Genomic DNA, 26,140 nt, shown 5'->3' on the forward strand with positions numbered 1-26,140 from the left:
CTTTGCCTTTATCTATCTCATCTCAGTCAAAGATATTACAGATTGTGACCTGTGCCAGAACTTTTGTTTTGATTCATCATGTCTGCCTGCAATGTTCTGTGATATCAATGAATATCATGCAGTGTTGTCATTTCATAACTGTAACCTAGCTAACTCCCAAGAGTCCCAATACAGTTGATTAATTTAAACGTGTCAAAACAGTTGGAAATTAAGTTTTGCTGAATAACTTTGCTGCTTTGTTCAAGTTGCTATAATGTTTAAGAAGTTCAAATAATGTTAGCTTTGTGTTTGCACATTCACAGAAATAATTCAATAGTGATGTTTAAATGTTGGCATCACATCAAGAACAAACATGATAGGTACCAATGACATGTCAGCAATGGTCATCTTGACCATTAAGGAGAGATAAAGTGAGCAAATACTTACAGTATAGTCACCATGTGCCCATGTTATTTTAACTTTGAATAGGAGACATGCCACATTAGATAATGGCTTCTAAATCTGTAATACATGATACTATCACTACATTTCCTATGGTTATGAAGGCTCAAACAATACAAATTTCGCTCCCAGCAATAGAATCACTGGTGTACGTCTTTTCTTCACTTTAGTTACAGATGTATGCCTCATGATGACCATTTGGCTCATGAAGACTGTCAGAGGTCAAGCAAATATGAACAAAAAAGGTTTTGTCATTCTGTCAAACACTGATTCGAGATAAATATATTAAAAAAAACTAACCAAACAAAAAACGAAACAAAAACAAAGGAACAACTAAATCCAGACTACTTTTACTATTACATAAAGTTAATCAGCTGGATTGTTGAATCATCAAAAGAAATGCGGCATAAAGAGACACGAAAAAACAATGTGGAAACCGATGCTTAATGCTGACCTGGGATATGTCAGTAGAATACAAGTCAGGTGGCCCTAACCTGAACCTAACCAATAACAAACAAAGGGCAGTCCCAATCTGAAACCTGAGATAACAATCCATCCAATGGCATACGTGAGAAGTGACTTTACATCACAATGTCATGATCACTATGCTAACCAGGGCCTTGTCAATTCAATTCAAAGGGCATTATTGGCATGAGAAAACTTACGTTTACATAGCCAAAGCAGAACCAGGACCAGGACCTTTTTCTGTTAAAAGGAGCTTGGAGCACCCGATTCGACTGTTATCAATAGACAAGACCGCCGTGATCACTTAGGATCAGTACGATTGTTTGCCATGAGAGGGCTTGTGCTCTTAATGACTCTGGCCCTTGTGGGTGAGTATGATTTGCCCTGTTCATAAAGCGTTACACCTTTATAAATGACATTACCATGCCATTACTATGCCTAGGGAATTCTCACTGTGCAAATTACTTGAGACTGCTACAAGGCAGGCAGTTCTAGTGTTATAGTTATAGTGTGTATTTTCCTGTTTCTGACTAGAAAAAGGTTTCTTATGGAAGTCCAAAGTAATGCTGTTGTTTTTTTTGTTTTGTTTTGTTTGTTTTTCGAGTAAAATGGCTTAATAATTATTATGAAGTTCAAAAATAGCAATTTGCCGGTAAAGTGTTATCCACATTTATTGGAAAACTCAATGGAAAGAAAAGATTAGTAGATGTTTCTGCAGTATAGGTATGCTTTTTTTGTATGTTGAAAAGAGTAAGAGGAGTTAGGAATATACTAAGTATGGAATGGAATTCTGGCGGTAGTTCACACTAATCTTGTGTCATTTCCTTTTAGCTGGTCAACACCTTAACTTTGGTACGTGCACACTGTTTTCATTATAATATTTGTTGGTTTCTCGACCCCAGGAGAAAAAATAAAATAATAATAATAATAATAAATAGTAATAGCACTCTTTCAGCGCCACCTGGTGGTCATGGAGTGCCAATTCTCCCATTATAAAGAAATAAATAATTTGTAATTCTATTATGCATGTGATGTGCATGTCATCACCTGTACACCAGATTAGAGGAATTCTCTAAATATGGTTGAATTTTATTTTTTAATAAGAATAAAAAAAATTCCCAAGGGAGGACGTCTTAACGCCCATTACAAAGACGGCAATAAGACGGGATAACGTCCCTGGCACTTAAACAGACCACTTCACCACTTTTCAACCTATCTTCATATAATAGGTCCTCACTAATAATCATGATAAAATGGCACAATTTCTTTCTACTCAGTCTGTGTCTCATAGGAGGGCTGTGGGCAGTTCAGAAACCGTCCAACAGTGACATCATCATTAAGCAGATTTTTTTTGTGTGGAATGCACTTCCCATTGCAGTCAGAACTGCAGCATCACTCCCAATCTTCCGCCGTAGCCTGAAAACCCACCTTTTCAGACTCCATCATGGCCCATAGCACTTACCCTAACCCCTTAGATAGCATTTCTGTTGGCTTAGATAGCATTTGACACAGACTTATAGCATGTTATGTAGACAGCACTATAATTGTATTGTATATAGTCATAGCACGCCATAGTACATATGTATAGCATAGTAGTGAATATGTATAGTTTATTATGTATAGTGTATGTATAGTTTCATCATATAGATATTCCACTGTTACCTTCTTAGCTTACGCATGTTTCATGATAAATGCTTTTATGTGATGCTTAAATGTAAGTCGCTCTGGATTAAGAGCGTCTGCTAAATGCCTAAATTGTAAATTGTAAATTGTATTCCTATTCTAATAGAAGGAAATTGTATTCACAGATCCAGAATTTTCTGCAACTAAGACCTATGTGTACAAGTATGAGGCAGTGCTCATGGGCGGTCTGCCTGATCAGGGTCTAGCGACAGCTGGAATAAAAGTCAGCAGCAAAGTTCTCATCAGTGCTCTTGCCCACAATACCTTGCTGCTTATGGTAAAGGTCGTCATTTTCAAAGGTAACAAAATATCAACAAGTACTCATTCCTTTACATTAAACAATGTTCTTTATACCCTATAGCTTGTGGAACCTGAACTTTATGAGTACAGTGGTATCCTGCCCAATGATCCATTTATACCAGCCACTAAGCTCACTGCTGCCCTGGCTGCTGAGTTCATGATTCCTATCAAGTTTGAGTATGCCAGTGGTGTTGTGGGTAAAGTGTATGCCCCTGAGAGAATCTCGGGAATGGTGTTGAACATCTACAGAGGCATCCTCAACGTCCTTCAGCTCAACGTTAAGAAGACTCAGAATGTCTACGAGCTGCAGGAGGTTTGTCCAAAAGCCCTTGCAGCTACATAAAAATCCATGTCAGAAAGTGGGAGCTCTCCAGTAACCTTTCCCAAATATCTCTCAGTCTGGAGCTCAGGGTGTATGCAAGACCCTGTATGCCATTACTGAGGACGTAAAGGCTGAGCGCATCCTTCTGACCAAGTCCAAGGACCTTCAGCACTGCCAAGAGAAGATCTTTAAGGACAGCGGTTTAGCCTACACCAAGAAGTGTGTTGAGTGCCAGCAGGTGAAGGCCAATTCATTTTCTGTCCTGAGATGCATTACTGTATACCATATAATAAAATAACTATGTGTCTATACACAGGGAACAAAGAACCTGAGGGGAGCTGCAGCATACAATTACATATTGAAGCCGGCTGCCGCTGGTGCACTGATATTGGAGGCAAGTGTCAGTGAACTGATTCAGTTCTCACCATTTGTTGAGAGGAACGGTGCTGCTCAGGTGAAGACCATGTAAGTTCAGAGACACCGCATTCAAAACAATGGCAATGCTTTACATTTTGTGAAATCTCAGATTCATGTTTTATTCCCTATTACTCCTTAAGACAAAAGTTCATCTTCCTTGAGATTCAGAAGACACCGATTGTGCCAATTGCAGCTGAGTATGTTCACCGTGGATCTCTGAAGTATGAGTTTGGTGATGAGCGTATTCAATCCCCACTTCTGCTCATTAAGGTCAACAACATACAGGCTCAGGTATTGTTTCATATTACTCATAAAGATTAATAAAATAATGAATGGGATTATGGGAATATGCTATACGGGTTACACAAATACCAGTACACAAAACAGACCCCCACCCTTCTTTCTCTCTTCACCCTCCTCCCCCCTGGTAACGGGTACGGTCGCCCCTTTTCCATCTCGCCCCACTACTCTACCTAGCTGTAAATAACAAACATAATTCATGTTGGTGATTATATAAAAAGTATTATCATATTAATTTATCATTGTTAAGTTCACTCTGTATATCCACAGGCATAATAGCATGATGATGCCATTACAAAACATGGGCTACATGGAAGAAATGTGTTTAATAAAATGAAATTAACTGCTAGAAGGTCCTAAATTAACTTAATTAAGCAGTCACCGTCTCATGTTATTCTTTCTTAATTTTACAGAGTATAGAGATCAACTACTATACAATCAAATAAATCTGTATACAAGATAATTTCAGATTTCAGAGAGGGGGGGACAACCATTTACTTTACATGCGTCTCCACTGCTTATAATCAATAAATGTTTGCCATTTTTGTACGGCGCACAGAACAAACACCACTCAGCCATTGTAGCTGCAGAAGTCAACAAACTTACCTCTAGTTATATAATGTGTTATATATATTTATTTTTTACTTATTTTATATTTTCTTTATATTATAATGTCCTTATTTCACGAGACCACTTACTGAATGCCACCATGTTTCTTCGAAATATGTATGACATGTATTTACTATGACACTATGGCATATTTGTTGTCCAACTAGTGGTTTTCAAATGTTTCATCTGCAAGGAACCCCCTGGGGTCTGATGAGCCTGTAATGGCAGTTGTTATTGGACTTTGTGAGGCTACCATTCCCACTGAGCCCGAGGCAGCCGTGGGACCTAAAACGTATGGAGGAATTTGACAAAAGCATGCCATGCGTGTCACACCGCATTTGGTACCCATCAGATTCTGTTTATGTCCATTGCATCCTGCCATCCATGCGGTGTAACAGCATACCATGTCCGCGGCATGTTTACACACAGTTATGGTTATGGAAGACAATTTTTTCTCCTTTCCATCAGCTCAGCGTTACAGCTGACTACTATACAATCCATACACAGGGTCTATAACCTATTTGCCATTGTGACTGCATAAACAAATAGAATTAGAACACATTATAAAGAAAATGACTTTATAACTAGCTGAACGTCTTTGTGGAGCTCTCTCTCTCTCTCTCTCGCTTTGATAGGCAATTAAATGCCAGCATCAATTATTTTGTCACAGTCCAGCCCTGCTGAAAGACCCCTGACAACACTTTATTTATTATCTATTTTATGATTTATTTATTTATGTACTTTTGGCCGGCCAAATATATACAATACTTTCTTTCTTTCTTGGAAGAAACTCCAGTCACTGAATGTTAATAGTAGTTAATAGTTAATAGTAATAGATAACAGTAGCACAATTAGAAATTTGCATTCCATGGCCAGAAAAATAATGAAGTCTGTGTGTTTGACTAGGGTTTGACTGGATTAATGGATTACTACAATGACCATTATACTTTTGTGCACTGCTCCTCCTTGTGGAGAGGGGTAGGTCTGTCTTACTGAGACAACATGTAAGTCCAGGAAGGAAGTGAGACCAGTGCCTATGACATCACAGGCACTTTGAAATACTCAAATATCTAAAACCACATATTACACACACAAAACCTCAGGAAAGTGTTCTAAATCTTCTAAATGTCATAATGTTGTTTTGCAAAGGGGTGAAGTGGCACTTTAATAGTACAGTACATTTAAGCCCCAAATTTTCTACAAATGCTAAAACGTTCTACAAAACCTGTATATCCACTCATTTTGGGGCCAAACAATAACTTGAAGGATAATTGTAGCTCTGATAATGATGTACCATTTGCATGTTAAAATTAATACTTTACATTATACCCCACCATTTCCTTATTATACTTCATTGTTTATACATTTTTTTAAACAAAACTGTCCATTTAACATTGACCTGGCCACAATGTTTAGCTGCGCATGGACATGCATCTGTTTAAGGGTTCAGGGGGCTTTTGCTTAGGCAGTGACCAAACACCCAAAGCAGGCCTTTTTTAGTCCTATATTAATTTGAGCATCACAACTATTATGGTCAATCTTCAAATGACAAATGTTGATTGATTGAAGTTTTTATTAATTATTTGTTTGCAGAATTACAGTACATTTCAACTCAATACAAAAACTGTTAACTGTGAGTGGACAACCCAATAAAGCATTACACTTGTTTACTTTACAAGAGGGTCCACCTTGTTCAATTCATCAAAAAAATTGACAATGATTTACTCTGTTTGTAGCTTGTGGAGGTTCTGAATCATCTGGCTACCTCCAATGTGGAAATGGTCCATGAGGATGCCCCTCTCAAATTTATGGAACTCATTCAGCTCCTTCGTACAGCCCGCTATGAAGACCTTGACAGACTATGGAATCAGTTTGAGTCCAATCCTGCCTTCAGGTTAGTTTGCCCATGGAGAAAGGAAATGCACTGGAACATTTTATAATGGTGTTGCACATAGACCACATTGAATGCATGAAAGACAGACTCATTTAACCCATTGAATGCACCAACGTGACGTTTTAAAACCCCAGACGTTCAAATTCACAGGTCTGAAGAACCACCATTAAAAACCTTATGGTTTTTAATGCAGAGTGTAGACAAGCTTTTATTCATTCAGTTTTGACTACTCGTGCTATACCATAGATGAGGTATAAAGGACGAGTCAAAATTGTCTATAGACCTCGATTGTTCACCTTTTTTATGTTCTCAGACGCTGGATCCTGGATGCCATCCCTGCCATTGGAACATCAGCTGTTCTGAGATTCATCACAGAGAAGTTCTTGGCTGATCACATTACAGTTGCTGAAGTAGCTCAGGCTTTGGTGGCGTCTGTGCACATGGTCACATCTGATCTGGAAGCCATCAAGCTTTTTGCGGTAGGTGAAACTTCAAACGACACAGTACTTGTTATCCATGAGTTAAAGGACAACTTTAGTTTTTTTCAACCAAGGTTCATGTTTTAGTTTGTTATTAGATAAAGTAAAAGATGAGTGTTAATCTTTTTTCATTTGCTGCTTTCTTTAGTTTTAGGGAATTTAGCCGTTTTTGACAGGGGGGCGGGGGCATTCGAGCATGGGTCTAAATATGTATTTTTTAACACAATTTTATGGTGATTTATCTTTTTATGGTTTACTATAGTCCTAATAAACGTCAGGAAATTACATCTGGCCACAGAAGATCACAGGATCTACTGAATGTGAAGGTAGCCTACTGGGGGAAGGCTTATACTGTGTGTATATAGGCTCAATATGTCAGTTTGTCACATTCAATAGATCCTGTGATCTTTTGTGGCCAGATGTAATTTCCTGGCGTTTATTAGGACTATAGTAAATAATAAAAAAATAAATCACCATAAAATTGTGTTAAAAAATACAAATTTAGCCCCATGCTCAAATGCCCCCGCCCCCCTGTCAAAAACTGCTAAAATCCCTAAAACGGAAGAAAGCAGCAAATGAAAGAAAATGAACACTCACCTTTTAGTTTCTCTAATAACCTAAAACATGAACCCTTGGTTGAAAAAAACTAAAGTTGTCCTTTAAGTTATTGGAAGAGAATAATCCATTTGTATTGGTCGACTCTATAGGCTCTGGCAGTCAACGACAAAATTGTGGCCAACCCCATTCTCCGTGAAATCGTCTTGCTTGGCTACGGTACCATGATTGCAAAATATTGTGCAGAGAAGGTCGTCTGTCCTGCTGAGCTTGTTAAGGTAAAAAATATCTATACATAATACAAAACATATTTGATCCATGTCTGGATTATAGAATCTTTATAGTTCATTATCTCTCTGTAGCCCCTCCATGATCAACTGAGTGCGGCCCTTGCCACTGGGGCAACCGAGGAGCTCATCCTGCTGCTGAAGGTCCTGGGTAACGCTGGTCACCCCATTAGCATTAAGCCAATCACAAAGGTCCTCCCCATGTTTGGCAATGCTGCTGCAGGTCTGCCCATGAGAGTCCATGCTGACGCCATCTTGGCCCTGAGGAATATTGCACAGAAGGAATCCAGGGCGGTATGTGACTTTTCAGTAACAGGGTACCGTATATAATCCACAAGGCGGACCTCTGCAAACTACTATACTATTTCCCATCTCCTCTTGTAAATTAGGTCCAGGAAGTGGTTATTCAACTGTTCATGGACCGGGCTCTCCACCCAGAGCTGCGCATGCTTTCTTCCATCGTGCTGTTTGAGACCAGGCCACCAATGGGTCTGGTGACTACACTAGCTAACGTTCTGACCACGGAGGAGAACCTGCAGGTGGCGAGCTTCACTTATTCTCACATGAAGTCCTTGACTAAGAGTACCGTAGCTAGCCACGCGTCAGTGTAAGTGCTCCATTACAGGCCCTGTCAGCATTGCACGCCTAATAACAATAATAATCAATCTGCGTTGAACAATGTCATTCTTTCATTGCAGTGCTGCAGCTTGTGACATTGCAGTCAAGATCCTTAGCCCCAGACTGGACAGACTGTGCTACCATTACAGCAAAGCAGTCCTTGTGGATGTGTATAGCAGTAAGAGCTAACATCTGAATTTAAGTTGAATTTAAAGTGATATTTCACTTTTGAAAAAGGTCACCAGAAAAAATAAAATAGAGTTTGCCGTTAAAATAGGTTTGTATAGGAAGGGGGTGGGTTAGCTAAAATGGATATAAAATATCTAAATGCTGAATTGAGCAACTTAAACACTGTCTGGGGTGTTCACAAAAGCCTGAGTAGATGATAAAATAAGCAAAACGTTTTTTTTTAAAGTGAAATATCCCTTTGAGTTTTCTTTTGCTTAATCTTTTCTGTATCCTCAAACCGTCTCATTACACTATATGAAAGATCCCCTGATGCTTGGTGCTGCCGCAAGTGCTTTCTACATCAATGACGCTGCCACAATCTTGCCCAGGTCGATTGTGGTTAAGGCCAGTGGCTTCATGGCCGGTGCAGCTGCTGATATTCTGGAGGTGTGGACGAGATGTCAGTTTTCCTCTAGTGACATTTGATTTCATGAAAAAGTAATGCAAATGCAATTCATACATCATTTCATTTTTGTTCAGGTTGGAGTAAGAACTGAGGGTCTCCAGGAGGCTCTTCTGAAAAACCCTGCTATTTTGGAGAACACTGACAGGGTCACCAAGATGAGGCGTGTCCTCAGAGCTGTAAGCAACAAGAAACATGAAGAAGAGTACAAATACAAATTGTTCATCTCAGTGCAGGATGAAATGCACATAATGAAAGCACTGTACAGATGTACAGATGGTATGACCTTTTTTAACAGCTTTCGCATTGGAGAGGTATGCCCAATAGCAAACCCCTGGCATCTGTGTATATCAAATTCTTTGGACAAGAAATTGCTTTTGCGAACATCAACAAGGCTGTGATTGACCAGGCCATTGCGGTATGATTCCAGAACATAACCTTCCATCCTTGAAATTGCTAAATAAATTGTATTTGACCACCTTATGAAATGTGATAATGAAGCAAACTTCTACCCTGCAGCTTGCCACTGGACCCACCGTTGAAGCATATGGAAAGAACGCTATAAAGACTCTGCTGTCTGGCACAACCTTCCATTATACTAAACCTATACTGTCTACTGAAAGTCGTCGCATTATCCCCACTGCAGCTGGCTTTCCCATGGAACTCAGTGTTGTAACTGCTGTTGTGGCTGTTGCTTCGGTCCAAAGTAAGTAATTATTGACTATAACACCCACAACTTGCCAATGCAAGTAACATGCACTTTGGATTAGTTCTAGTATGTTGTACTAGTGCACAATCCATGGTGTGTAGAGTAGGTTAAGTAGTGCTTCTATACTGTATTTGTTTTGGTATAGTGAAGGCCAAGACCACTCCACCACTACCAGAAACCTTTAATCTTGCCCACATACTGGAGACAGCCATCTGTCATCTTGAGACTGAGATCAAACCAAGGTAAGAAAATCTATCAATTAATCAATCAACCACTCTTACTACAGTGATATATACGTATAATTCGATAACAGTAATATGTATATGTCCGTGTACTGTATTCATTGTGTTGTGCCCGAGGACCCCCTCTAAAACTATCCTCTAAATGAAATACAATTTCAATATATATATATATATATATATTTAACCCATTCAACCTGGGAAAGCAGCTGGTTCAAGGTTCAAGGTTGTAACTTCCTTATAGTCAATGCAGCAGCATATAGATAGCATAACATTCAAACAACAAAACACAGCAAGCACAGAAAACAAAGAGATAGAATAAGAGTGCAAGAAAGAGCATTCAAAGAGTAAACAAATAAATAAAATAGTAACATATATATGCATCTTTTCCCTGTAGTAGCAAAGTTAGGTAAACGTTATGTGAACAGCTTCACAGTAAGTTATGTTGTAACAAGGCCCTCAGCTCTGAACTCGGTAAAATCTGCACCTGGCTCGCTGATAACAAACTATCTTTACACCTGGGGAAAACTGAATCCATTCTCTTTGGATCTAATAGTAATCTCAGCAAGGCAAATGGCTTCTTGGTTAGAGTGGGTGACAATGTTATCACAGGTAAAGATGAAATTACCTACCTAGGTTCCATCCTGGAGGCTAATCTTTCCGGTGATGAAATGGCCACCAATGTAATCAAAAAAGTCAACCAAAGAACAAGATTCCTTTACAGGATCTCCTCACTGGTCAACAAAAACACCCTCGTACAAGGTTTCTTTGACTATGCATGCACCTCCTGGTACCACAGCACCTCAAAGACGCTTAAAACTAGGCTCCAGACTTCCCAAAACAAACTAGTCAGGCTCCTACTTGGCTTAGGGTCGACGACAGAGTACAGCATATTGCAATGGGTCTGGTCCACAAGATTCGATACACCACCAAGATACCCATGTACCTGTCTAGATACTTCCTTAATGTTAACGAAGTCCACACCCACAACACCAGAGGGAGTGCAACGAACCATGTACAGCCCAGATTCGGCACAAACAAGGGACTAAATTATTTTCGCTCCTATGCCACCAAAATGTGGAACGCCCTACCAACAGTCATTAAGACATGCGAATCCCTTGACTCCTTCAAAACCGCTCTCAAAGGGCACCTACGGACGGCTGCAATTCGAAACTGGCCCCCGTAAAATCTGAATCAAATATTTCAATCAATCAAAGTATGTTCCATACAGTATACAACACAATTTAGTTTAAGGAGGTGCAATTTGAGGTTATATGTTCCGTATATACAACAATTTTAGTTTAAAGGGTACAATTACAGCTAGGGTACAAATACCAGGCCATGGAGCAGCCAGTCAGAATGTGTCCTTTTAGATTTTATACGTTGGCTATTCAAAAAATATCTGTGTCTTGTATTTGTGTCTTGAAAAATCTTGAAAGTGAGGGCATTTGTAGAATCGGCCTCAGGTCTTCTAATTATATTTGAAACGATTTGTCTCATTATCCTAGCATTGCTATGGAAACCTTTGCTATGATGGGAGTAAACACTGCAATGCTCCAGGCTGCTGTGTTGACAAGAGGTAAGGTCAACTCTCTCTTGCCAGCAAAAATAGCAGTAAGGCTTGACATCACTGAAGGCAACTTCAAGATTGAGGCATTTCCCATTACTGCGCCTGAGTACATTGCATCTGTGCAGTAAGTCATACATTTTTTTTCATGTATTTCTTTCCATTAATTTCTAAAATGTGCAAACTTCGAAACTCTCTTTATTCTTTCAACAGAGTTCAAACTCATGCTGTGGTCCAAAATATAGAGGATCTTGCAGCTCCAAAAATCACACCCATCATCCCTGTCAAAATCTTGGAACCCATATCCAAAGAGAAACTGACATCCATGATGTACTACTCCTCTCTTGTTGGCAGCTCAGTGAGTTGCAACACACGCGCGCACGCACGCATACACTGATAGTTAGCTTAGTCCAAATACTTATACTCCTTTCTTCTGTTGTAGTCAAAGTCTTCTGAGGTGCTTTATCCTGATATGCCAGTTAACATGAAGCCCCTCGTAAAGGCAGCCCAGTTTAATAAGAAGTACTGTGCTACCCTTGCCATGAAGGGTTGTGTTAAGATTGTCTCAAAGAATGCTGCATTCATCAGGGACACTGCTTTCTACAAACTGATTGGAATGCATTCTGTTGCTGTTTATGTGAAACCTGGCAAGTGTTCTAAATAGTAAATACAACATACAATTAAATATACACTATATAAATATCTCTCTCGCACACGCACACACGCGCACACACACACACACACACACACACACACCCCTTGTTAACATTGCAATGTCATGGTTTGTTTTCAGCTAAAGGAGTAGTCGTTGAGGGAGTGTCGATGGAGGTTCAAGTCGGACCAAAGGCTGCAGAAAAGTTCATTAACCTATGTGAAGAGGAAGTCACTGAGGAAAAACCAGTCTTGCAAAAACTCAAGAAAATCCTGTATCCTGGTCTGAAGAATGGCACTGCCTCTTCTTCCAGCTCCACGTCCTCACCCGTCTCCTCCAGTTCCTGGTCTCGCGTCAGCGGCAAGACCGTTGATGCAACTATCCCGGTTGCTAAAGCAAGCAGCAGCAGGCTGAGCTCCAGCAGATCAGCGAGCAGTTCTTCTAGCTCCAGCTCTTCCAGCTCCTCCAGGTCGGCTCAGATCTCGAAGGTAACTCATTAATTATACTGTATACAGAAATACTGTATAAGAGCTCTTCATATTACAATTCATGAAAAAGTGGAGCGTGACTGACAGAAATATTTTGGTTCCAAACAGGCTATCATTTACCCCCATACGTTCCAGAGGAACCACAAGATGCAGGTATATTTTACTTATCTTGGGAAAGGATAAGTCAAACATTATAATAATAAAAATCAATCAATTTCTCACAAATCTCCTATGACCTTTGTACAGACTATCATCTCTCAAGCCACCTCAGCAGTGCAAAACTCCAAGAGCAGAAGCAGTGCTTCAAGTCTTGAGGCCATCTACAAGCAGGTAAAGCTTTATCCTCTTCGACAGAAATAAAAGTGTAATCTGTGGGTGAATTTACATCGGTTAACACTGTTCCTCAGAATACTGTATGCCTGAGCGAGGTTTCCCATTTCATCTCCTTGACCTTCCGTGTGATAAGAGCTGACAAGAAGTCGCAAGGATATCAGTTAGTTTGCACCCTGGACGAAACTAATGCCAAAGTGCTGTTAAAAGTTTCTTCTTCGTATGACAACTACTGGAGGTTAATCATTGAGGGAACTGTGATTAGCAAGCATAAAGCTATGGTAAGAAGCCTTTTATTTCTACGTCATCCATCTTACAGCATGAAGGTGCCCTATCCAGCTGCCCTATCCAATCAGCTGAATGTTTATCCCTACAGGTCAAGGTTGTCTATGGTACGGCCAGTCAGCGTATTCAGGTTGTGACCACCGCTGAGACCGGTCTAGTTGGTCCAAACCCTGCAGCCCGCCTGAAAGTGGACTGGCAAAGATGTGTCAAACCAATCCTTCTGCGCTATGCAAAGATGTAATTCTAAGCATACCTGTGCATACATTCTGTGGTACTTTATACAGTATATAGCATGCATTCCTAATTATGGCCCATTTCAAAATTTAAAGAGCCATTTCTAAACATGGCTTTTATGTTATAGTGCCTACGAGTATGTTCCTGCTGCTATCCTCAATTCACTGGTTGGAGGAAGGAAACAAAACACAGCAGACCAAATGTCACTAACTGTGGTCGCCACAAGTGAAACGACTCTGGACATCATTTTGAAAACACCAAAAGTATGATGGATCAAATGTTGTTCCTGGATCACTGAAGCTGTATTCTGTTTGTTTATTTAATATGCCTAATTATTGTTGTTTCCTTCTTGCAGGCAACCTATTACAAAATGTCTATGCCTCTTCCCATCTCTCTGCCACTTGATGAATTCAGTGGTCTTTCCCCTTTAGATGACAACATGGTTAACAAATTGCACTATTTGCTCGCCGAGACCAATGCAGGTTGTTATTATTTTATTTTTTATTGTTTACCAATTTGCCAAGACAAATGTAATAACACTATTTTGAGAATTATTTTTCCCTTCTAATTCATTTGTTTTGTCTGAACAATAAATTGTTCAACAACATATTCACAGCTACATGTAGCTTCATCGACAACAAAATTACCACGTTCAACAACAGGAGCTACACCAATGAGATGCCTGTCTCTTGCCAGCAGGTTCTGGCTCAGGATTGCACCCCTGAACTCAAGTTCATGGTTCTACTGAAGAAAGATGCGAATGGACAGAACTATATCAATGTCAAAGTTGCTGACATGTGAGTCATTGAAAACCATGTCCATGACAGACTCCATGTATAACATGTAATAATATTATTATTATTAATAATAATAATAATAATAATAATAATGCCATAATAATTTGTTGTGTCTTTTCAGTGACATTGACCTGCAGCTAAAGATCAATCGCATAATTGCACTAATTAATGGAATGGAAATTCCCATCAACAACCTCCCATACAAGGATCCCACAGGTTTATACAAATTTAATTACATACTCCAGACACTATATTAAAGTAAAAACCACCATGCCAAATTAACTTTTCCAAAATAAGCATTATGTTTCTGACAAACCAAGGTTTCTCATATTTGTTCCTCAGAGACAAATATTATCATTCTGCTTCAAATACTTTTTAATAAGCATGATTAAGCCACAGATGACCTGAATAACTTATTGTGATATGTTTTACTATCAGCTCAAATCCAGATCATACCTAAGGATGAGGGCATCACTGTCTATGCTGGAAGTCATGGACTTCATGAAGTCTACTTTGCTAAGGACACATGGAAGGTAAAAAATGTAATCATTGTTTTTAATAAGTGTTAAATAGCTCTATATTCCAATAGCAATGTGCCGGAGATTAGCTGGTTAACAGACGGAAGGAAGGAAGGACGGACCGACACACACACACACACACACACACACACACACACGGACGGACGGACGGACGGACGGAGTGCAAAACATACTCTCTCCCCATGCCTTCGGCCCGGTGGAGACAATGATCAAACAATTGGAATTGGAACATTGATTCTCTCTCCTGATTGGATTAAATTGGTATCCCAACCTGTTGTGTTTACCAAAGAGCTGGTGAGATGGATGGGGAGCCCACCGTTACTGAACACTACAGCCGGGATTACAATTTGAATATAGAGCTTTAACATTAACAACAAAAAACATTAGTTCTACCCCCATTAAGTAAAAGCATAAATGCAGTGTAATGACTATACTCTTCAAATATTTTGTTAAAGGTACTTTTAAATGTAGGCTAATCAAAAAGGTGCCCGAAACCTTGTAGCTTTACTATAAAATGACCCAAATGCATAAAACTCAAATTCTTGACCATAGGATTCATCTAACATAAAAACGGCTGCCGACAGTTGAAATAGCTTATGAAGCCATTTATGATCATGAACTGACATAACATACGGTATGTGTGGCCATTCCATTCAGGTTAAAGTGGTGGACTGGATGAAGGGACAGACATGTGGACTTTGTGGTAAGGCTGATGGGGAAGTCAGACAAGAGTACCGCACTCCCAATGGACACGTGACCAAGAATGCAGTCAGCTTCGCCCATTCCTGGGTGCTCCCTGCTGAGAGCTGTAGTGACACTACTGGTAAAACCTAGTCCTGTGTTTAATTCAAAACCATGGCATAATATTAAAACCAAGATTAGTGACATAAAAAGCATCTGAAATGTTACACACATGGATTAAGCGACTCTCTAAAAACACAGATGAGGGATTGCCTTTTAAAGCAAGTAAATGATCCATACCTCGATCTCCATTACAGAGTGCCGCATCCGTCTTGAATCTGTGACGTTGGGCAAGCAGATCATGGTTCATGGGCAGGAGTCCAAATGCTACTCTGTTGAGCCGGTGCTGCGCTGTCTGACTGGCTGTGTGGCTGTCCAGACCACTCCTGTCACTGTGGGCTTCCACTGTGTGCCTGCTGGTAAATGATATCATTTTAAAAATATAATATTTTTTTTTTTTAAAGAAAAAAAGAACAAATGTGTAAACACAGTTTCATAAGCTTTAGCTGGAATATTTAGTGGGAAATCTCAGTTCCTAACTTGTGATTTGTGTATGTTAAATTTGACTGTTAGGGCCGATTCATTCATTCATTCATTCATCATTCCGGCGCTGTAGTGCTGAAATGATTTCAGCTCGTCAGAAATTTTCAGTAGCACCGAAGAGCCGACTTTAGGACGGTACCTGCCCCCCCGAACCTCAAATGACGACACATTGTAGGCTCTACAGAGCCGAACCAACTTTTATTCAGCTTTAAAGTATGAATCGGCCCTAAGATTTCATTTTGTAATGTGAATTTGGTTTTGTATAATCTTTGTTTATTATTTTAACTTTAATTAGTATTTTTAGTTGTATTTGCCTTATTTAGGACCCCCAGAAGACTAGAGGTGTGTCTCTAATGGGTGACCCTTTAATAAACAAACTACTTCACTCTCTTCACAACTGCAGATTCAATGGTGAGTCAGTCTGAAACCAGTGGCTACGACATGAGTGTGGACCTGAGGGAGAAAACAGACGCACATCTGGCCTGCAGCTGCAACACAGAGTGTGCTTAAACTCTTCTGCGTCATGTTGTGTGTCCTTTGGGTCTTTTGTGTCATTCAGTTACGTTATTTGTTATTATCTCAGCTCAATTGTCTGGGTTATGTGATAATAAATATATAACAAACAGAATCCCAAAATATGTTGCCTGGAAGTTATTTCTAAATGTTCTGAAAGTTATAGGTTTGTCCAGATATAGGTTTATTATGTGGTAAAGACCTTTCCCGCACATTTTTATTTTAGCCTCACATGATTTATTTTCCTGATGACATATTTATTTTTGATCATCATGCATTCTACTCATTACCAGTATTTTATGTTTCAGTGTAATCACCATAACTTTTTGTTATAGCCTCATCATGGTCAGCAGCACCAAACCATTTGAATGCTGCAATGCTAGTTACTGACAATCTATTTGTAAAATTGCTGATGAGTCTCCTAGATGCATATTATTTCATAACACGTTGGAAGGTATAGCGAATAGCGTAACAAGCAAACCGCAATTTACTTTGTGGTTTTGCTTATTATGAGACTGGTGTTGAGATCCCATGATAAGGATTCATGGATGGTGGTCCCGAGGAACCGGAAGGAGGAGACTCTTTCTACCTCTTCCCCATTGATGAAGAAGAGGGGGGGGGGGGGGGGACTCGAGATCTTTTTCCTAAAGTCGATGAACATCTCTTTGGTTTTAGAGATGTTTAGAATCAAGTTGTAACTCTCACACCATCTCACCAGCTCCTCTACTGATCTGCGGTATAGTGGGATACATCCCCGTTGGTAATAAGACCTACTAAAGATGTGTCATCAGCAAACTTATACATCATAACTGTACTAAAGTGAGATTGACAGAAATTAGTATATAATGAGTACAGAAGTGGAGGAAGGACACACCCCTGGGGGGCCCCAGTGTTTAAGAGCCTAGTGAGCAGAAAGAATCAATAATAAGCAGACTTGGTAACCTGACTGTAGACAGTAAAGAACTGAATTGAATTGAATTTTAATTCACACATTAATCATGTTACCATGAAGATTGCCTTTTTTCACCTTAGAAATATTGCACGAATCAGAGCCTATTTGTCGTTGGACGATGCAAAAACGCTAATCCACGCATTTGTGTGATTACTACAACGCACTTTTTTCTGGACTGCCTAAGAAAACAACTGACAGATTACAACTTGTCCAAAATGCGGCAACCAGAGTTTTAAGATGTTGTCTAAGTTGTTTTTAGGATTGATTTTAAAATTATTTTACTTGTATAACTTGTATAACTTATAAAGCTATCAATGGTCTCGCACCTTCCTACCTACATGACTGCCTGCCTAAATATGTCCCAAACCGCCCCCTAAGGCCACTGCTGGCCTGCTCGCTTTGCCTAAAAGAAATGGCAACTAAAAAAGGAAGCAGCTTTTTGCTTCTACGGGCCGACGGCGTGGAACAAACTCCTACTGTACCTTCGACAGGCAGCCTCTGTAGACATTTTAAAGCAAGACCCACTTCTACACTCTTGCTTTTAATTGATCTTTAAAAGAAATGTTATTCATGTCCTCACTGTATTGCATTACTGCTATTATTTTTTAATATTTATGCCTTGTTTTTCTTTTCTTTCTTTCTCCATTGCTCTGTAAAGCACTTTGAGCTGCATTTCATGTCATGAAAGGTGCTATACAAATAAAGTTTTATTAATATTATTATTATTATTTGGAGACCTGAGCCCTACTGATAAGGATGGCATATGAATACTGAAAGTATTGATACTTGTGAATGCAATTCTGTAATTTACTTTTAAGAATCGATACCATGCATACTTCAAGAGTTAATTAAAAATAATTGTTTTGTCATGGAACTGAAATACATTATTAATTATTAGACAACAAAAAAGTAAGTTACCAGACACATTGGAAAGAATCAACCAAAAAGCAAAGCAAAATAGAATTATATTCAGCCCTAGAGAGAGAATACACAGATTATCTGATCTCACAATCTAGAAAGGCTGCCACAGGCATAGACCTGCCTTCCGGAGAGGAAAGCTGTGCAGTGTGCATTCACAATACACAAAATGAGGTGGACATCAGAGACACACTTTCCATAGATCACAAACATCCAAAGAAAGAATCAGCTTAGTGTTCGCTTATGTGCTAAAAGAGTGACTTTGATAGTCGTTTCCCCGTTACAATGGAAGTAAATGAGAGCCTATTATTTTTCCTAATATGTACTATTAAACTGCACAAGCGAAATAAGTCATGGAATTGACTAGTTTGCTCATAACAAGGTAAGAAAACAAACCCTCTTTCTGAGGTCCACACATGCTGTATAGCATTATTGACACTGCAAAACCATTTTGACCAGCATTGAAAGCTTGACTTGTAGGATCCTAACCTATAGTAACCGTTGCTAACTAGCCCAAACATTTAGATTATCGTAGAGGGTTTTTTTTTTCGATTCTGGCGAATCTCTCTACGAGAGTCTAAAAGATAACCCCGCCCCTAACGTCGAAAAGGTAACGTTTGTGCCTCAAAATCACTCTTACCTTGTACAAATGCAAAATCTAAGCTGCTTTAAATGTTGCCCCACTTGTTTGTGAGGTATTCGCACTCAGATTAAACACGGAACATGCTTATTTTTCAATAAGAAAGGTATTTTAATCCACTCTGTTTCTGAATCCTCCATTGTAAATGCTGTAAACGGCGCAACAGAATATTGCCCGCGCCCCTAGCGGCCAGGGTTCTCTTGCGCATTTACAATGGAGAGAAAAGCAAGATGGCCGCCAGATTCCGAGACAGAGTTGATTAAAATACCTTTTTTATTGAAAAATAAGCATGTTCCGTGTTTAATCTGAGTGCGAACACCTCACAAACAAGTGGGGCAACATTTAAAGCAGCTTAGATTTTGCATTTGTACAAGGTAAGAGTGATTTTGAGGCACAAACGTTACCTTTTCGACGTTAGGGGCGGAGTTTTCTTTTAGACTCTCGTAGAGAGATTCGCCAGAAAAAAACCTCTACGAGAATCTAAATGTTTGGGCTAGTTGCTAACGTGATATTAGCCAACAACTGGCTTGGGTGGGACTTAGTGAAGAGTCAATTAATCAAATGTGCACAGACAGAGCAATACCTTTAATATGAAAAACTACTGCTACCTCTGTACTATTAAATACACTTGCTGCCATTTGCCTCACAGGTTTTATACCAATGACAGCTATTAACAAATATTGCTATTTGTTCCAAAAAGCTTCAAACAAAGTTATTGTGAGAGCCTCGGATCTCGCAAGGAATTGATCCCGTAGCTGGACCTGACTGACGCGCCATTCTAATGCCGTGCTGTTTATCCTGTGTGTCAGTCAGCCCCAATAACGTCACACAGGCAGCTCTTCATGCTTTTAACGTAGTTATTTCACCATGCAAAGATCGAGTTGTGTACAGCATCAGATCTGCGTGATATTAGAAATAAACCATAAGTAGATAGATTACAGATTACAGACACTGGATACTTCAGACAGACATTTCGCTCCACACCATTTCAAATTGTTGACGTACCTGCGGTCAAAGCCGTTTGCCCTTCCGGGTCAATCCTTCCCTCACCATGCACGTGAACTTGACGCTTATGTAACAGCGCCACCCCAAGGTTACATAAATGTTTTCGACATTCATTTGGCCTTACAGTTATGCTTTGCACAATCCAGTTATTTGGCAAGGCATATATATATATTTTTTAAATATATATTTTTATCCCACGATTTTGTAACCCATTTTTCACCCCTGTGTCAATCATCTAATGTGATCCTGGGCTCTACACACCCTCCACCAACCTAGTCCCCATATATGGGGGACATGGGGAGAGCAACGGATTTGAACTCATGCTTCCTTCATGCCTGAGTGTCCAAATTGCTCCTTTACACCTGACAGGGGGGAGTTTCCCTGGTTGGACGTAGCGCGTGGAAGGAACACGTTATTCCAACCAGTTCCTTTCCCCTCCATCAGGTGCCCTGGCTGGCCAGGGGGAGGCAGTTTAGTGACCAGGATTACTGCATGTTTTTTGTGAGGGTACCTACCCTAGGGGACACGGGGAGAACATGCAAACTCCACACAGAAAGGCCCTTTCGCCAACCCCGCCTTCGGGTATGGGCACTGATGACGCGGAGGAGGAAACCGCCAGCACCCACAGCGTTCAGAGCGGGAATCGAACCCAGGACCTTCTAGCTGTGAGGCGACAGCACTACCAACTGTGCCACCGTGCCCAGCAAGGCATATTTTTGTATTGCAATGGGACACAGCTCTTTTTTCTTTTATTCTATTTTATTTTATTGCAATTATTTGTCTTTATTTCTGTTTGCTTGTTTTGTTTCATGTTTGCATTGGCGATGTAAACGTATGTTTTCTCCTGAATTTAATTTGTGATGCTGACAAGTGAAAAAATAAACACTGAAAACATCGGATTGGAACTATGGTACTTCTTCCTTCTCCAAAAAATGTGTGGTATCGCCCATCTCTATTTACTGACATACTGATACCGGTATATAATGCTATTCTATAATACTATACTGTACTGCTTCAAAAACAGGCAAGGGAAGCCTCATGTAGATTGTAATTGGACTACATATTTGTGCTATAGGTCTATGGTTTTCCAAGCATTCAAATGTTTTCTTTACATGAAATCCTCTGTATGAGATTCATTTTGCATAAATAGTAAGTAGTTTATTGCCTGTTGTGGAAAATCATCAAATCAAAAAATAATAGCAATGGCATTATCTCTTTGTAACCTTGAATGTGTTATTTTAATTGTGATACCAAATAATTAGAACTTAAACTATAGGCTATATTATGTTGGTTCCATTGACCCAAGCTAAAACACAATTGATTGATTGAAAATGCACACTGTGCACCCACATGACTATACTTAACTAATGTCCAGTTCAGAACTAACATTTTGTGCAACATTTCAAATTATCATATTAAAAAATTATGTTACTGTAGTCTTGTTGTTTCTATGATATTACTTAATTAGGTTAATCAGGCTTGCAATTATATTTCTGTTATAATACTGTACATTGTACGATTGTAGATGATTGTCATTATGTTCAATTCCTTGCCGATCTGACCATTTGCTTGTCTCTGTCAAATAAAGGCTTAAAAATTTCCATAGAATGTCATAAAACAGAAAGAAACAAGAAAAGTGCTACGGAAATGCAAGTTAAATTAACCACTCTAACCCTGGGTTTGGCCATTATAGATGAATCATTACAAAAATAAAATAAATCAAAAGATTTACATTTTTTCCAAATTAGTAAAACATTGCACAACTGCTGTACATTGTGAGCTTGCAGATTGAATAACAATATTCAATGACACTGGGTCTGAGTCAAGCTGACCACTGTTACGTTTCAATGATTTTGGCAAATTTCTGTTGCATATAGCTACTGATTTCCATAGAAATATATACAGTATTATGTATGTCCCTCACTACTCCATGGAAGGCCATTTTGACCAGATTAGACTAGTAAGGAATAAAAAGTGTGATTTCAAAACATTAAAAAAATAGCAGATCTACAGTAAAACATAATCTTTAAAAAAAATTCCATTCATTGTCCAACAAGGTTTACAAGTTTTTAACAAATATTCTCAGATATTCATGTATGTGGTACTATTTGGCAATATAGGACAGAGTGTCTGAGTCAAGCTGACCACTGTTACGTTTCAAAACCAGGTCAAATTAACCAGGTCAAGTTTTTAGGAGGGATAGTTTGACCAGATTAGCAATGAAAGCCAATCCAGCTTTAAGGAAAGTTTAAGTAAAGTAAATATGTGTCCTATATTGTATTATGTGTTCTTGTTTTGTATCCTGTTTTTTGCAGGCTTTATGACAAGTCAAGTCAAGTCACCTGTATTTATATATATATTTATATATGTTTTATATTTAAAAACAGCAGAAATTGACCCAAAGTGCTTTTCATTTAGAAATGACATCATAAAAACCTCATAAAATACAGCATAGTAAAAAGAAACATAAAAGCAATACCTCATACAAATACAACATCAAAAGGAACATAAGAGCAGTACAATTTAAACAGAGGTTACAATTACAAGCATTTAATGACTAGATTATGTGTCTGAAATACAGTTGAATGATCTATTTTGATAATAACAGTAAACATTGCATTCCAGTATAACTCACAGTGAGGACCGGTCTTTGCCCAGAGAACGTGTCCACTAAAAGTTCAATGACAGGTCAAATCACTTCACGGCACACAATAATAGGACAGGTTAACCTGACCGGTGGATCCACCTGTACGCTAACTTTGGACTTCACAAACAATCAGTCATTACAAGACAGTATATAAGAGGGGGTATGGGACTCTCATCCTCACATCCTCCTCATCCTCTCCCAATCATGAGAGTGGTTGTCCTCGCCCTGACTGTAGCCCTTGTGGGTAAGTATCTTTTTTTTATTTCTTTCTTAATAATAATAATAATAGCTCAGATTTATATAGCGCTTTTTAAAGTACTCAAAGTCACTTTACAGAGAATTGGAACTTGGAAGGAACCAACTTTATTGAAAAAAAAAAGTGCTAGATTAAGAAATACCTTAACCACTATATCCATGCAATTATTTTAGAAAATGGCATGGAAAAATATATTTTTTTAACTTTTTGAAACTTATGTATTCTAATATATATACTATCATCATTTACAGCTTGTCACTCTCACAACTATGGTAAGTCAACACTTTATCAAACCCAGATCCCAATTTAATACGTTACTTATTTTACAAAGCAAACATAGCATATCTGCATGATAGATATTCAAAGTTCTAATTCAGTTCAAAATGTACAACTTAAATAATAATTTGAACTAACCCTAACCGAATCATGAAGCAATTATTTGAACTAATATTAACATTGATTTAAAAAAAAGAGATGTCAATGTGATCTCATTCAGTAAATTTTTTCTCCCAGCCCCAGAGTTTCCTGCTGGCCAGACCGAGGGGTTCGAGTATGAGGCAATTATCATGGGAGGTGTGCCCGAGGAGGGTCTGGCAAAAGCTGGAGTAAAAATCACCAGCAGAGTTCATTTCACTGCACTTGACGGTCGAAACCTCCTCATGAAGGTACTGAGCAAGCATGTCTGACAAAGCTCACGTCACAAGGTCACACACACACACACACACACACACACACACACACACACACACACACACACACACACACTGACACTGACATAATCTCCATATTGCACTTATCACCCTGTCTGGCAGAAACCTTTCATGTTTGAATCTTTTGTACTTTTTTTGTTTTGTTTTTCCATAAATTAATGCTATATTTTATACTTGGCAAATAGCAAATTTAGCCTACCTATCCACAAGCTTACGATATGCGTGAGCATATGCGTTGTGAGCTTATAGATCTGTTCTGAAACATTTCAACTATAGATTTAGAATGACATGCCCAAAATAGTAACGCCAAGTTGAAAGTGGTTGGATGTGTCTGTGGGTTTTCAAAAAAAACTAACCAATGAAAATGATTGGATCTCATTTGGAGCACAGGTAAACTTTTCCCCATTTCCTGAAAAGTAAATGCTTTGAACATAGGTTCCCGCAGGTGTATTTAAAACTGATGTGACTCTCTCCCATATGCAGCTTACTAACCCAGCGCTCTTCGAGTATGCTGGTGTCGGGGACAAGGCACCTTTTATTCCAGCGGCAAAACTCACTGCCGCCCTTGCTGCTCAACTCATGACTCCCATCAAGTTTGAGTATGCGAATGGTCTTGTGGGTAAGGTTTTTGCCCCAGCTTTTGTCTCCACTACTGTGTTGAATATCTTCAGAGGAATCCTGAACGTCCTTCACGTTAACGTCAAGAGCACCCAGAATGTCTATGAGTTGATGGAGGAGGTAGGAATGAACTGTACATTTCTGTATTTTGTACATCATAATACATTATGATAATAGTTTAGCTCTTAGGTGTACTTTGCAGTGTCGCTTGTTCCAGCCCTGGAAATGGGGGACTGTAAAGTCCTTTGATACCCATATCTGTGATTACGGGCTATGCAGATAAACTTGACTTGAATTATATTCTATTACATATTTAAATGTATACTCATATTTACTTTATCTAGGATGGAATTCATGGTGTGTGCAAGACCCACTACATAATCAATGAGGACATAAAGGCTGAACGCATCCATCTGACCAAAACCAGGGATCTGAGCAACTGCCAGCGAACCATCGTTAAGGACATTGGTTTGGCTTACATGGATAAATGTGTTGAGTGTCAAAAGGTAAGACCAATTTATTTTTCTGCCGGATACCACAAGATATATTACTGTCAGTTCAACAGCATAACCTTAACCATGTGTTATGTCTGCACAGATCACAAAGAACTTGAGGGGAGCAGTATCCTATGAGTATACCATGAAGCCACAAGCTAATGGTGTCCTGATCATGGAGGCAAAGGTCAATGAAGTACATTCGTTTTCTCCATTCAATGAGATGAACGGAGCTGCTCAGATGATGGCCAAGTATGTTGCAGGACTTTAAGATTAACAAAATGACAATAGACTCAAAATATCAAATATGCTGAAACTATTTTTTATTGCACAGACAAAGGCTGACCTACATTGGGGTTGAGAACGTGGCAGTCTTGCCAACTGTGGAGGAGTATATTCATCGTGGATCCTTGTTTTATGAGTTTGCTTCTGAGCTTCTCCAGACACCCATTCTGCTCGTCAAGATCACAGACGCAAAGAGACAGGTAGAGTGCTGTCATCTTTAAATGTATTGTTTTGCTACCTATTGCTTGCTTTATGGCTTTATGACACCATATGACTCTGTCTTCTTGTCTTCTCTAGGCTGTGGAGGTCCTAACTCACCTGGTTAGATACAATGTCCAACAGGTCCATCATGACGCTCCTCTGAAATTTGTGGAGCTTGTTCAGATACTGCGTGAGCTCGAATGGTTTAATATTGAGGCCATCTGGGCTCAGCACAAGGGCAAAGCAGTTTACAGGTAAGAAAGCGCTTATAAATTGTATGAAGTATATCTGCTGAGCAAAATGCCTTTTACATATACCACATATCCAGTTAAAACCAAACAAAATTTGATATTACATAAAATAAATAAATAGAAAATATATGTCTCCATGCAACAATTCTATGATATTGTATTGCTCTTCGCTAGAATATGGTGTTGTTGTTGTTTTTCTTTTTTTACTCTCTTTTCTTTTAAAAAAGCTGTAAAAAATATATATTTCCTCTGTTCTAGGCGTTGGATCCTGGATGCAGTCCCTGCTATTGGTTCACCAATGGCACTGAGATTCATTGAGGAAAAGTTTCTGAATGATGAAATCACTCTTGTTGAAGCTTTCCCTGCCCTGTTGGCATCGGTTCACATGGTGACAGCTGACCTGCACTCCATCCCAATATTTGAGGTAGGCTCTCAGTAACCTCATAAAAAGAACAACGTTTTATGCTCTCAATGTAGCGTGGTGTTTATTTATGGACGTCTAGGACTCTATAGGTAATGATTGAG

The 26,140-nt window shown here is 39.1% G+C and overlaps 1 protein-coding gene across 1 annotated transcript in view; it reads left to right on the forward strand.

Moving 5' to 3' along the window:
- Positions 1–26,140, forward strand: part of LOC310860867 (uncharacterized protein) — a gene marked incomplete at its 5' end in the record, with an annotated part of 33,948 nt that overhangs the window by 695 nt on the left and 7,113 nt on the right. Inside the window, 41 exons of the mRNA XM_083768056.1 lie at positions 1,738–1,758; positions 2,696–2,866; positions 2,951–3,202; positions 3,288–3,449; positions 3,537–3,676; positions 3,769–3,919; positions 6,274–6,431; positions 6,745–6,910; positions 7,618–7,743; positions 7,828–8,046; positions 8,142–8,359; positions 8,451–8,548; positions 8,861–8,985; positions 9,079–9,180; positions 9,300–9,419; positions 9,521–9,707; positions 9,856–9,952; positions 11,458–11,643; positions 11,730–11,874; positions 11,959–12,163; positions 12,310–12,656; positions 12,765–12,809; positions 12,903–12,991; positions 13,123–13,267; positions 13,363–13,508; positions 13,633–13,768; positions 13,861–13,987; positions 14,122–14,302; positions 14,424–14,518; positions 14,741–14,835; positions 15,499–15,664; positions 15,840–16,001; positions 16,529–16,627; positions 17,357–17,398; positions 23,570–23,721; positions 24,250–24,504; positions 24,729–24,890; positions 24,982–25,130; positions 25,213–25,363; positions 25,461–25,618; positions 25,874–26,039. Coding sequence (XP_083624182.1) covers positions 1,738–1,758; positions 2,696–2,866; positions 2,951–3,202; positions 3,288–3,449; positions 3,537–3,676; positions 3,769–3,919; positions 6,274–6,431; positions 6,745–6,910; positions 7,618–7,743; positions 7,828–8,046; positions 8,142–8,359; positions 8,451–8,548; positions 8,861–8,985; positions 9,079–9,180; positions 9,300–9,419; positions 9,521–9,707; positions 9,856–9,952; positions 11,458–11,643; positions 11,730–11,874; positions 11,959–12,163; positions 12,310–12,656; positions 12,765–12,809; positions 12,903–12,991; positions 13,123–13,267; positions 13,363–13,508; positions 13,633–13,768; positions 13,861–13,987; positions 14,122–14,302; positions 14,424–14,518; positions 14,741–14,835; positions 15,499–15,664; positions 15,840–16,001; positions 16,529–16,627; positions 17,357–17,398; positions 23,570–23,721; positions 24,250–24,504; positions 24,729–24,890; positions 24,982–25,130; positions 25,213–25,363; positions 25,461–25,618; positions 25,874–26,039 — 6,117 coding nt within the window. The remainder of the gene's footprint in view (positions 1–1,737; positions 1,759–2,695; positions 2,867–2,950; positions 3,203–3,287; positions 3,450–3,536; positions 3,677–3,768; positions 3,920–6,273; positions 6,432–6,744; positions 6,911–7,617; positions 7,744–7,827; positions 8,047–8,141; positions 8,360–8,450; positions 8,549–8,860; positions 8,986–9,078; positions 9,181–9,299; positions 9,420–9,520; positions 9,708–9,855; positions 9,953–11,457; positions 11,644–11,729; positions 11,875–11,958; positions 12,164–12,309; positions 12,657–12,764; positions 12,810–12,902; positions 12,992–13,122; positions 13,268–13,362; positions 13,509–13,632; positions 13,769–13,860; positions 13,988–14,121; positions 14,303–14,423; positions 14,519–14,740; positions 14,836–15,498; positions 15,665–15,839; positions 16,002–16,528; positions 16,628–17,356; positions 17,399–23,569; positions 23,722–24,249; positions 24,505–24,728; positions 24,891–24,981; positions 25,131–25,212; positions 25,364–25,460; positions 25,619–25,873; positions 26,040–26,140) is intronic.

The sequence above is a fragment of the Protomyctophum parallelum genome (assembly GCF_964188405.1).
Source record: "Protomyctophum parallelum genome assembly, chromosome: 6".
NCBI lineage: Eukaryota > Metazoa > Chordata > Actinopteri > Myctophiformes > Myctophidae > Protomyctophum > Protomyctophum parallelum.